At 41.3% G+C, this 10,145-nt stretch overlaps 1 protein-coding gene across 1 annotated transcript; it reads left to right on the forward strand.

The window, feature by feature from the left end:
- The first annotated feature begins 5,426 nt into the window (after nucleotides 1-5,426).
- LOC137829285 (uncharacterized) lies at nucleotides 5,427-5,861 on the forward strand. The gene has a single exon (XM_068636089.1). The coding sequence runs from the start codon at nucleotides 5,427-5,429 to the stop codon at nucleotides 5,859-5,861; it is 435 nt and encodes a 144-aa protein (XP_068492190.1).
- Nucleotides 5,862-10,145: the final 4,284 nt, after the last annotated feature.

Raw genomic sequence — 10,145 nt, forward strand, 5'->3', positions numbered from 1 at the left:
GAAGCCTTATGACTAGTTCTTGAACCACAGTAAAGCTTAAAAGCAATCTTGCTAAACTTGGAAAACTTCTTTCACAAACAGTTTGTAATCTTTTTTTTTTTTTTATCTCAAATCAGATTGTAAAACTTCTATATAAAACATTTGAAAGAAGGCTATATTTATAACATTTGAAATCTAGTCGTTTAAGGCAACATAATAGAGTCAAATTAGTTGTGTTCTCATTTAAAACAGTTGAAACAGGTTTTCAAAAAACTGTTAGCACAACACTCATTTAACCGGTTGAAACCACGATTTAACCGGTTGAATGAGTCAGGTAGTTGCAAAACCAATTCAAAAAACAATTTCAAAACCTCATTGCCAGCTAAGTCACAATCAACCGATTGTCTCGACAATTCAACCGGTTGTTTTCTCTTTGCATGGAAAAACACTTTGTTTCTTTTGAAACTGATTGATCAAGATTTGTGTAGGAATCAAGGACTGATCTTAACAAAGATTCTAAACAACCTAATCTAAACCCAAACCCAGAAAGCAGCACAACTTTAGGCTTCATGTGGATTTGATACATCAAAGCTCCCATCTTCAATAGTTTTGGTCCACGTTCGTCAACTTGTGGTTATCCCCCGATCAGCTGAGGCCGCATGACGAATGTTTAGTCGGCTTTTCAGGGGACCAAGTGGAGTGTCGAGGATACATTGACTTAAGGGCGACTTTTTCAGATGAATAAGCCTCCAGGACCATCGTCAGCACGTATGTAGTGGTCAATACTCCCTCTGCTTATAATCAGTTGTTAGGGAGACCCTCGCTAAACAGGTTAGGAGCGATAGCATCTACGAAGCATATGAAAATGAAGCTACCTTCCCCTGAGGCAAGAGTGATTACGATCAAATCCAATCAGAAAGATGCTCGGAAGTGTTATGAGAGCAGCTTGAAGAATAGAAGGAGTTACAACGCTGTCACTGTCTCTGATGAGGGAAATGTAGTCGAGGTTTTAGAAGTTGAGCTCATTCATCAACCACGACTGGGACCAACTGGTGACATCCAAGAGAGGGTAATCAAAGGAAAGTTATTCAAGTTGGGCGCCTCGCTGGGTCAGGAGCTGCAAGACCAGATAGCCAGGATAATAACTAGACACCTAGACGCGCTTGAATGGACCTCCGCTGACATGCCTGGGATAGATCCCGATTTCCTGTGTCATATACTCACTATGGATAACAGGGTCTGATCGGTAGTCCAGAGAAGGGGAAATTTAATAAGGAAAGGCGTGTGATTATTAAAACGGAAACACAGAAGTTGTTGAACGCCGACCACATTAGGGAGATTCAGTACCCCGAGTGGTTGGCGAATGTGGTGTTGGTTCAGAAGGCCAACGACGGGTGGAGGATGTGTGTCGACTTCACAGACCTAAACAAGGCATGTCCAAAGGATTCATACCCACTATCGAGCATTGATTCCTTGGTGGATAGCGCCTCAGAATGCCGATTGCTGAGCTTCCTGAACGCATTCTCAGGGTACAATCAAATTTGGATGCACCCCAATGTTGAGAGTAAGATTGCTTTTATGACGAAGCTCGTCAATTATTGTTACAAGGACATGCCCTTTGGCCTAAAAAATGCTAGCGCCAGCTACCAGTGTCTGATGGATAGGGTTCTCGCCCCCATGCTCGGGCGAAATGTGCAGGCGTACGTAGACGACATGGTTATCACCTCCAAGGAGAAAAAGCAACATGTGACAGACCTTGAGGAATTGTTTGAAACCATAAACAAGTATAACCTGAAGTTAAACCCTAAAAAATGTGTGTTCGGGGTAGAGACAAGTAAATTCCTTGGGTTCATGCTAACCGAGAGGGGCATAGAGGCCAACCTTTTTAAGTGCGTCACCCTCATTGAAATGAGGAGCCCTACCACTAGGGGTGGCAAAGCGGGCTAGCCCACCCCGCAAAGTTATTGCGGGCTAGAATTCTTGATCCGCCCCACATAAGAGCTGTCCCGCGGGTTTGCGGGCCAACCCGCGTTCTTTTTTCTTTTTTAAAAAAAAATTAAATATATATATATATATTTTACATTTTTTCTTAAAAAATTGTCAAATTAAACCTATTTATTTGTTACAATCAAACCTAATTTTTTTTCTTCCTTTTCAAACATAGTGAAACATCAAAACATTAAGATAAATATCAAATATCATTATTCTCCCACTTCCAAAACCTTAAAAATACCTAATTCCAAAACATTAAACATAAACATAAACATCAACATTAATTCAAAAATATTAAACATAAACTTATTGACGCGATTGTATTGTGTTTCTTGCTTTGAAATTTTGTGAAAACCCAATTGCGTTGCCCTGTTGTTGCTAAGTGCCAATTTTTTTTTCTTGCGGGTTAGCAGGCCAGCCTGCTCCGCTCCGCTGCTGGACCGCGCGGGCTGCGGGCTAATGCGGGTTAGCGGGTTGAAAAGGTCAGCCCGCCTCGTGATTTTTACCAGCGGGCCGCAGGCCGGCCCTCACGGCCCGCCCTGCTTTGCCATCCCTACCTACCACTATCAAAGAGGTCCAGTAGCTGACTGGGTGAATGACAATTTTATCTCGTTTCCTATCAGCCAGAAGCTTTCATTAAATTGAAGGAGTATTTGGCCAGTCCTCCTGTGCTCGGCAAACCTGTGACAAGCATTCCTCTCCACCTGTACTTTTCTATCACAGATCGGGCAATTAACTCACTGATAGTACATGACCAAAACCAGGTTCAAAAACCAATTTACTTCATCAGCAATACAGGGGCCCGAAGAGTGTTACCAGGTGATCGAGAAAACTGCACTAGTAGTAGTGTTCATAACTAGGCGGCTACGACACTATTTCCACAACTTCACCATCATTATAATAACTAATCTACCTATCCGCAAGGTTTTACACAAACTTGACATAGTAGGGCACATGGTACGGTGGTTGGTCGAGCTATCCGAGTTTGACATCCATTACGAACCCAAGGGGCCGATTAAAGGCAGGTATATGTCGATTTCGTGGTTGAGTTGATGTCTGGGGATCCCACCCAGATCCCAGAGGCTTTCGGTGGATATTTTCAGTAGATGGTTCCTCCAATCAACATGGCAATGGAGTTGTAGTTATCTTAGAAGGACCCAACAGCGATCGAACAATCTTTGAAATTTGCATTTAAAGCTAGCAACAATCAAGCTAAGTATGAGGCATTGATAGCCGGGATGCTACTGTCCCAGGAGTTGGGAGCTCAAAACCTACTAGTGAAGAGCGACATGTTACTTGTTACTGAGCAGGTTATGGGTAGATATCAAACCAAGGACCCACAATTAGCAGCATACCTTAAGTACGTCATGTTGCTAAAAGACGCCTTCGTCGAGTTTTAACTTGTGCATGTTCCGAGAGAGTAAAATTCCCAAGCGGATCTCCTAGCCAAATTGGCCAGCTCGGGAAAGGGAAAAAGGCAAAGATCGGTGATCCAGGAGACCTTGAAGGCCCCTAGAACGACGGAGAGGACCCGCCAAGAGAAGTCTTGTGATAGGTTCCCAGGGAGCAAGAAGCCACCGATCATTGACCCAGGAAACGCTGAAAGTGCCCCAGGTAGGGGCATGCGAGGTGCTGAGGGAGGAGGTAGTGACCATCTCCCAAGGTGGTACAGCTGATACCTGGATTACTCCTTACCAGCACTATCTAGCTGACGGATTGCTTCCTGGTGAACCCGCAGAAGCCAAGGCGATAAAAAGAAATTCGGGAAAGTACACGTTAATTGATGGCAAGTTGTTTCGTCACGGGTATGCTCACCCTACTCTTATCTGCATTAGCGAGGAATATTGCACCTGTGTGATGATCGAGTTGCACGAAGGCATCTGTGGGTCACATTGAGGGCCGAGCGTTAGTGTTGAAAGTCATCCGAGTTGGGTACTATTGGCCAACGATGAAAGAAGACTATTGAAGGTACGCTAAGAGATGTGAGCAGTTTCAAAGACACGCTGATTGGCACCACACACCGGCAGAAAAGTTGTGGTCAATTTATAGCCTGTGGCCATTTTATACCTGGGGAATAGACATTTTAGGTCCTTTCCCTCTGGCCATACATCAAATGAAGTACCTTGTTGATGTGAATGTAACTACAAGAATACATGATTCTTTGACATTCTTAGGAGCAACTTGAGCTGGTCACAAATGGCACCTTACTTTAGAATTGGATCAATGTTCTAATTCAAGAACTCACCAAGACTAGCACCAACCAAGACTCATATGGAAGTCCATATATTGTCAAATGGAATCAAAACACAAGGAATGAAGAACAAGAATTGACAACTGGACAGAATTGAGAAACTAAGCTACTGAACCGAACCAAAATAAAGAAACAAAGCTGGAAAAACAGAATTAAACGGTGCAAATGAAAGGAAAGACTAGGAAATTAAAAACTGCCGAATGAAATTGAAAGAACATGAAGGAAGAAGAACACTTATAGAAGAAGCTTGCTGGATTTTGAGAATTGGAAGACTCTTCATGCCACTTGGTTCCTTGACCCAAGATAAGTGATGGAATGCCGCCACTTGAAGCTCACCATAGCTCACAAGATAAGGCAAAGGAAGAAGAAGACTCAAGACTCACAATTTCTCTCCAAATTTGAGTATAGTCTCTCTACTATAAAATTCCAATCTGAATTGTGAAGGACCTAAGCCCTCCTTTTATAGGAGTAAGGGCTGGTCATTTACATAGCTTATTCCCTAAGCTACCCAAAAAACTCCTAAGATCACACCCCCCTTACTAAGCTCACTCCCCAAGCTTCTAGAATTTACTAAACTAAAGCCTAAAGATGCTTTTACAAAAGAGGTGTCTCATGTTTCCCTCTAAGCACCTTTCTAAACATTATTCTATATTATTTACAATTTAAAAGAAACTATAAAGAGAGATATTTAATATGAAGCCTATTATTTGAGAGTTTGTAGACTTCTTTATCTTTAGGCTTGATCTTCTCTTTGACTTCTTTTAATTTGTGAGAAGACTAGAAGGAAGAACTTCAAATGTGTAGGTGAAAATCCTCTTCCTTCATTAATAAAATCCTCTCTTAGTGGATATCCATCACTTGTGGTGGCCATCGAGTACTTCACCAAGTGGATTGAAGCCGAGCTTGTCGCCCAAATCACCGCTCACAAGGTACATCATTTCGTATGGAAGAACATAATATGCCGCTTTGGGGTCCCCAGACATCTGGTGTCAGATAACGAAACGCAATTTGCAAGTCAGCAACTAGACAAACTATGCTCGGAGCTCGGAATAAAACAGATATTCGCCTTAGTAGAGCACCCCCACACGAATGGCCAAGTGGAATCAGCCAACAAAATCTTGCTCAGAGGCTTGAAAAGAAGGTTAGAGAAAGCCAAGGAAATTGGGCAGAGGAGGTTCCCTGAATTCTATGGGCTTATCACACCATGCCTCAGTCCACCACCAAAGAAACACCGTTCAGTTTGGTGTATGGAACAAATGTTATGATCCTTATAGAGATTCATGAGAGCTCTCCCCGGTTCCAGAATTTCGTTGCTGAAGAATCTGATGATGGGAGGAAAGTGAACTTGGACTTACTAGATGAAGTCTGCGAGCAGACGCATATTAAGTTGGAAGCGTTGAAAAAAAGATTCGAGCTGAGACAAAATACCAAAGTCAGACCTTGGCAATTCCAGGTTGCCGACTTGGTGATGTGGAAAGCTCATCCCTACCAATTGGAGAATAAGTTGTCTCCAAAATGGACAGGACCTTTCCGCATAGTTGAAGTGCTTGGGAATAGTGCATATAGGTTAGAAACCTTGGAGGGAGGACCTATTCCTCGGACATGGAACGCTGCTAATCTTAAGTTTTATTTTAGTTAAGTTGATAGTTGTTGTTGAACAATATGGTGCTGAAAAAAGGACGCTCTTTTTCCCTTGAGGAAGGTTTTTAATGAGGTCACCTAATAAAAGGCTTTTTACCAGATGTTGTTCGTTTTCTTTGCTTTTCTCGTTGATTGTGATGCATGATGCGACGACCTTTTCCTCGGAGGAGTTCTTCGAGAAGAGGTCGTGTGAACGATTGAGTACCATTGGAAGATAAATCGACCTTCCTTGGGAAGTCAAACTGCAGGTAAAGTTGCACACATGCCTCATCCAGACCGACACAGAATAAGTTGGGCTAACCCGGTGTGAAAGAGATCACCCGGGTCTAGGCGCTCTGTCAGGTGAGTAAAGTTGCACTGACAGGTCACTTGACCCAGTACAAGATAAGTCGGGCTAGCCCGGTGTGAGAGAAATCACCCAAGTTTAGGCGCTCTGTCGGGTAAGTGAGGTTGTATAGATAGGACGTTCAGTTGATACAATGGCAAACTAGCTCAGTGTTTGAAGAAACACCCGAGTAGACGTCTTGTGTGTAAGTTGGTTTTGTGTTGGCAGGTGAGTCGACCTCCCCGGTAAGATCTAAAGCAGTAAGTTGTATGAATGTATAATAAGTCGGGCTAGTACATGAAGAGAACAAATTAAGCTCAGATCAGGGCAGTTGTCTAAGTGCACGCAAGACCAAGGTAAGCGATCCTTGCCCAAGTGTGAGAAGTGCATCTGCCTACACCGAGTTCAAGTATTAGCTCGTAGTAGCGACGAAGTATGGTCCAATGAAAGGTTAGTTTTCCTTTAAGATCAAATCCTTTTTATGTCATGATGGGAAAGATTGGCGCAAGTAGTACGTTATTCGTATATGTATTTGTTACTCAAACTCATCGAAAGTTGAACACAATACATAGATAATTAAAGCATAAGCATGTAACAAAAGTTAAGAGTACGTAAATAAGTTTATAATTACACCAAGATCATTTTCCTACTCCTCTACTAGTTTCCTGTTTACAACTTTTTTGCTTGGCCCTAATTGTGAGAAGTCCAAGTTCGGGTGGAGACTGGAGGCTTGCTCGACAGCAACCTCAAAACCCACCAACAGAGCTTGGATAGGTTCCCCATGGTAAACCTCAACCTCTTCAGCAAAAAACTAATCTTTTTGGACAAGCTCTTGTTGCGGGAAAGACAGAAGATCTTCCAGGCGAGTCGCATGCTCGATGGCTTCTTTAGTCTTATCCTCCAAAAGCCACTCAGTTTGCTGATGAAGGGCGTGGAGACTCTAGATTTCTTGTTGCAAGCTCGCCATCTTCTGTTGGGTGTCCTGTTTCTCTTGTTCAATGGCGGCTTCTTGACCCTGCATTTTCTTCACGGCCACACAGCTTGTGGCCAAAGCCTGCCCAAACTGTTTCATGTCCTCCCGCAAAAGGTAGTGGCCTCCGTGACCACCCACTCTTTCTTCATCCTCTGGGCCCAACAAAGAGTCCTCTAGGTAGAATATGATGTCAACATCGGAGTCCCATAGACCATTATGTTGATCAAGGATGATCTTGAAGCTTTGATGTCTCCAAATCCATGGTGGTTGATGGAAGGCTGGAGTTGTTGCTTGTGTGGATGGGTTTTGGGTACAATGATGTGCAATCCACTTTTGGTTTGAATCTAAAACAGTTTGGAATCAAAACCTTTTTGTAAAAGATTGTTTTATGAAGAAGTGGAAAAACAATCAGTAGTTTTATCGTTTCAATAGGTTGTTTGACACTTGCAGGTTTTTGAAAAGGGTTTGAAGCTATTTGACTTGGTTGACTTTGCTGTCAAACCAATTCAATCGGTTGTTTCGTGAATTCAACCGATTGTTTGTTGAAAATCCATAACAGAATTTTTGTTATGTTTGCAAATCATCTTTAAATGTTTTCTAACAGAATAAGCTCCTGCTTTAAATGTTTTTAACAGCTTTTGGAGTATTTAAAGAGGTTGTTATACTCTCTTAAAGTTTGATAACAGTTTTGAGACACTTATGAAAGTGTGAAAAGAGATTTGAGTCCTCATAGTCTAAAGAAGTAGGGGCGACAACCGCCTTCAAAGGCAAGTGGCTGGCCATCTTGGCCTTCGTAGCATCTTCAATAGGTCCTCCTTGTTGAAGCTAGCCAACATCCTATCATCTGCAAAGGAAGCACATAAAACATTGGTTACATCTTGCAAGCAAAGTTTTCATTCTCTAAGGTTAAAGGGGAAAAGGTATACCGGTGTAACTCTTTAGGCTCTGTTTGGATTGAGGTGGGGATTTCTGAGGAGGGGAGGGAGTGGATTTGTGAGGATTAGAGAGGATGTGTGAGGATATGTAAGATTGTTTGGATTGATGGATGATATAGTGGATTTGTGAGGATGATTTATTGTACGTTTACAAATTTATCCTTGTTATTAAAAAATATTTGAATAATGAATTATGATTTTTTTTTTGTAGATTTGAATTAATTAAATGTTTTTAATACACAATATCCATACTTATTTATATTTTTTAATAAAAAATTTAAAAAATATAATATAAAATACTTTTGTGTTAAATTGAAATAAATTTATTAAATACATTAAAATTTATGAAAATAATATTTACTATTATATTCATTTGTTACTTTATATAACTATATATATATTGTTGATATTATAATTTTATTTTTTTATTTTTCTATTTACATTATTTATAATTATATGTTGTTATTAATAGTATAATTAAATATTTTAAATTATAAATAATAAATAAATTTATGTAATATTTAATTTTGTATATTGTAATAAAATGCATGCACAAGGATATTTAGGTAAAATACAATAATCCTACATAATCCCCACAAATCTCTTCATTTTGTGAAGAGTGAAAAAAATCATCCACCCTCAAAACCCTTGAAACAAACACAAAAAATACCCCCTCCTTCATCTCCCCTCCCTCCTCCCTCATGGAAACAAACACACCCTTAGAGAGTTTGGGTCAAACTCGTTGGCCAGGAGGTTAAAATTTGCAAACCTCTTGATCAGCAGGAGCTAGCTTGTCTAGGCGCCGAGTAAGCTTGGAGTTGGGTTTCTCGGTTCAATATAAGGGATAGCCATCTAGGATGTTAGGGTGTTTCTTGTTAGCTCGAACCTTGAGGAAGTGTGGCCTTTAAAATTTTTGTACGAGGATTGGAAGAGGGTAAGGATTCCCCTTCTGAGGGCACTATTTACAGAGACCCAGAGTTGGCGGTTTGGTTTCTTTACCTCGAAGAGGTAAAGGAACACATTTACAGAGGGCGGGACACCGAGCTGGTCGCAAAGAATTGAAAAGGCACGAACAAATGCCTAGCTATTGAGATGTAGCTGGGCAGGAGCTACATTAAGCTCGATCAAGAGTTCTTTTTCAAAAACGGATAGAGGTAGACGAAGAATGACTCTCTTAAAAACCGTGGGGTAGAAATACAAAAGGGTTTGTTGGGGGATATGGTTTCATCACAACACACTGGCTCATCTACCGCACAGGGGTCTAGGAAAATCTAATCATCCTCTTTGCCGCAGTGGCACTTACTTTTCCTAAGGGTTACTATTTTCTCATGGGAGGTGTAGGAAGAGGTTTCAGAAAGGAGGTTCGGCGGTGCCCAAGGATACAGGGATTTGTAATCCATGGAAGGTTGCATCTAAACGTAAGCACAAAAGGCAGAAAAATAAACTCATACCCAACATAGTATGGAAACAAGCAAACAAGTATAAATTTATACATAAGAACAAAAATCAAAACCTTAACACCTATTTAAGGATCCAAACGACAGCGTACGAAATATATGAATGATCAATAACGAGAATAAGCGTAAACGGGTGCAAATAGGTGATGATCTAGACTGAACATGTAATTACAAAAGACGAATAAGTCGAAAAGGGAAAAAGGGGTACCTTTCGTGGTTTGAAGAAGAAAAACTTGGAGAAATGAGAAGAAGTGAGTGAGAAGCTCTGAACGATGAGAGGAAAAGGATGCAGGTGTGAAGGGTTTTAGGGGTTCTTTGGTGCTTCTAGAGCTAAGCTTCGATAAAAGGAGGCAATTCGAAACGGTTGAGTTCCGCTGCCACTGAGGCTAAGACACATGTATGTGTGGAGACCGCGAATAGTAAAATATCACTTCAAAATATGCTTCGAGCGTCGTGCCTCACCTACCTCTGGGAAATGGTCACGTCAACAGCCAAGGGTACTATGGAAACTCTTCACTTAGCCAAGCTTAGCTCAAGCCTAGGGGGCTTATGTACTGACCAGTGCTCGAATCTCGGTACTATTTTGTATGCT

This window comes from Phaseolus vulgaris, chromosome 7 (assembly GCF_000499845.2).
Source record: "Phaseolus vulgaris cultivar G19833 chromosome 7, P. vulgaris v2.0, whole genome shotgun sequence".
NCBI classification, from domain to species: domain Eukaryota; kingdom Viridiplantae; phylum Streptophyta; class Magnoliopsida; order Fabales; family Fabaceae; genus Phaseolus; species Phaseolus vulgaris.

What these genes read in the sequence shown, in the direction of transcription:
- LOC137829285 (XM_068636089.1), top strand. Translation starts at nt 5,427, where the DNA reads ATGCCTCAGTCCACCACCAAAGAAACACCGTTCAGTTTGGTGTATGGA.